We start from the raw sequence: 1,967 nt of genomic DNA on the forward strand, positions 1-1,967 counted from the left end.
TTCTGCCACCTTCTGCCAGTTTTCAGCCGCCAGTGTATGCTTCATCTGATGGGCGTAATCCAAAAATGCGTTGAACACTTTGACTCTCTCCCGATGGCGGTCATCCTCAAGTCGGTACTTCTTAGCCTCCTCGACAAAGAGCGCAATCTTATCTTTGGACAGACGCCACTTGTCGCTTTGAATGGTGATGCCATTCTTTTTGCCAGTGCTTTTTTCCTGTGCAGTGATCGCCAGAATGCCATTGTCGTCAATTTCAAAGGTGACTTCAATCTGTTGAACTCCTTGCAAGGCTGATGGAATGCCCGTGAGTTTAAACCCATCAAGGTAGTTGTTGTCTTTCTTCATCATTCGTTCTCCTTCGTACACGTCAAATAGAATTGAAGTCTCGTAATCATATGGAGTTTGGAAACTTGCTGTTTTTCGTGCAGGAATGGCAGTGTTGCGTTCGATCACTGTCGACACGGCGCCGCTCACAACCCCAACTCCAAGTGAAAGAGGGGTGACGCTAATTAGGCGGACGTCTTTAAGCATAGGCAAAGAGGAATGGCCGCTAATCATGGCCGCTTGCACTGCTGCACCATAGGCAACGGCTTCATCCGCGTTGACTGACTTATTCAGCTGCTTACCATTGAAGAAGTTCTGCATCAGAGCCTGCACTTTGGGAATGCGCGTCGAGCCGCCAACCAGGACCACCTCATCGATTTGACTTTTGGTGAGCTTTGCATCATTCAGAGCCCTCTCCACCGGCCCCAGTGTGGAGAGAAAGAGATCAGAGCACAGCTCCTCAAGGTGAGCACGAGTGAAGACGGCGCTAAAGTCGATGCCTTCATAAAAGGAATCAATTTCAATGGAAGTTTGCATGGCGGTGGAGAGCACTCGTTTGGCTCGCTCGCAGGCAGTTCGCAGTCGGCGCAAAGCTCGCTTGTTGGTGGAGATGTCCCGTTTGTGCTGGCGCTTAAACTCCGCCACAAAGTGGTCCACCAGACGGTTGTCAAAATCTTCGCCGCCCAGATGAGTGTCGCCGGCGGTGGATTTCACCTCAAAGACGCCCTTCTCCAGTTTGAGAACGGAGACATCAAAAGTGCCACCGCCCAGGTCAAAAACAAGCACATGGCTTTCAGTGTTGCTGCTCTTGTTGAGACCGTAGGCAAGGGCGGCGGAAACTGGCTCGCTGATGATGCGCAGCACTTTGAGACCGGCAATGGTGCCGGCGTCTTTTGTCGCCTGACGTTGAGCCATGCTGAAGAAAGCTGGAACAGTGATGACTGCATTGGAGACAGTGGTTCCCAGGTACGCCTCGGCGGTTTCCTTCATTTTGGTCAACACCATCGAAGAGATCTCCTCCGGAATGAAACGTTTCGTCTTTCCTTTGTACTCCACTTTGATCACCGGCTTTCCCTGGCCATCGTCCACCACCTCAAAGGGCCAGTTCTTCATGTCTGCCTGCACGAGCGGGTCCTTGAAGGGTCGACCGATGAGGCGTTTGGCGTCAAAGACAGTGTTGCTCGGGTTCATTGCCGCCTGGTTCTTGGCGGCGTCGCCGATCAGTCGTTCAGTGTCGGTAAAGGCGACGATTGACGGCGTCACGCGGTTTCCGTGATCGTTGGCGATGATCTCCACCTTTCCGTGCTGAAAGACGCTCACGCAAGAGTAGGTGGTGCCCAGGTCAATGCCAATGGCAACAGCGGCTGATGTTTCGGACGATGACATTTTCTGCTGTAGTAAAGCTGTAAGTACTCTTTAGTAAATAAAAGGTTAAGATTTGTTCTGGTAATAAACAAAGGGCACTTACCACTCGTGTAGAGTTTTTTTCCAAGCAAAAGAAGAGCGCAAAGGTTAAATGTACAAGAATAAAATCCAGCAACCGCCTGATCAGTATCGGTGACGCAACTCAAGTGACAATGCTTTTGCAGAGTCTCAATTTTCGTGGCTTCAGTGGCTCCAATGCGGTGAAGATCAGCAACTCA

The 1,967-nt window shown here is 50.8% G+C and overlaps 1 protein-coding gene across 1 annotated transcript; it reads right to left on the minus strand.

Annotated features, from left to right (window-relative positions):
* Positions 1-6: 6 nt before the first annotated feature.
* Positions 7-1,710, minus strand: LOC108355934 (heat shock cognate 71 kDa protein-like; the record flags this gene model as incomplete). Its single annotated transcript, XM_017607066.1, has 1 exon — positions 7-1,710. A coding segment is annotated over exon 1 (1,704 nt), but the record flags the coding sequence as incomplete, so codon positions are not given.
* Between the last annotated feature and the right edge of the window lie 257 nt (positions 1,711-1,967).

This window comes from Rhagoletis zephyria, unplaced genomic scaffold (assembly GCF_001687245.7).
Source record: "Rhagoletis zephyria isolate East Lansing unplaced genomic scaffold, Rhagoletis_zephyria_1.1 Rzeph_scaffold_52180, whole genome shotgun sequence".
Taxonomy (NCBI): Eukaryota; Metazoa; Arthropoda; class Insecta; order Diptera; family Tephritidae; genus Rhagoletis; species Rhagoletis zephyria.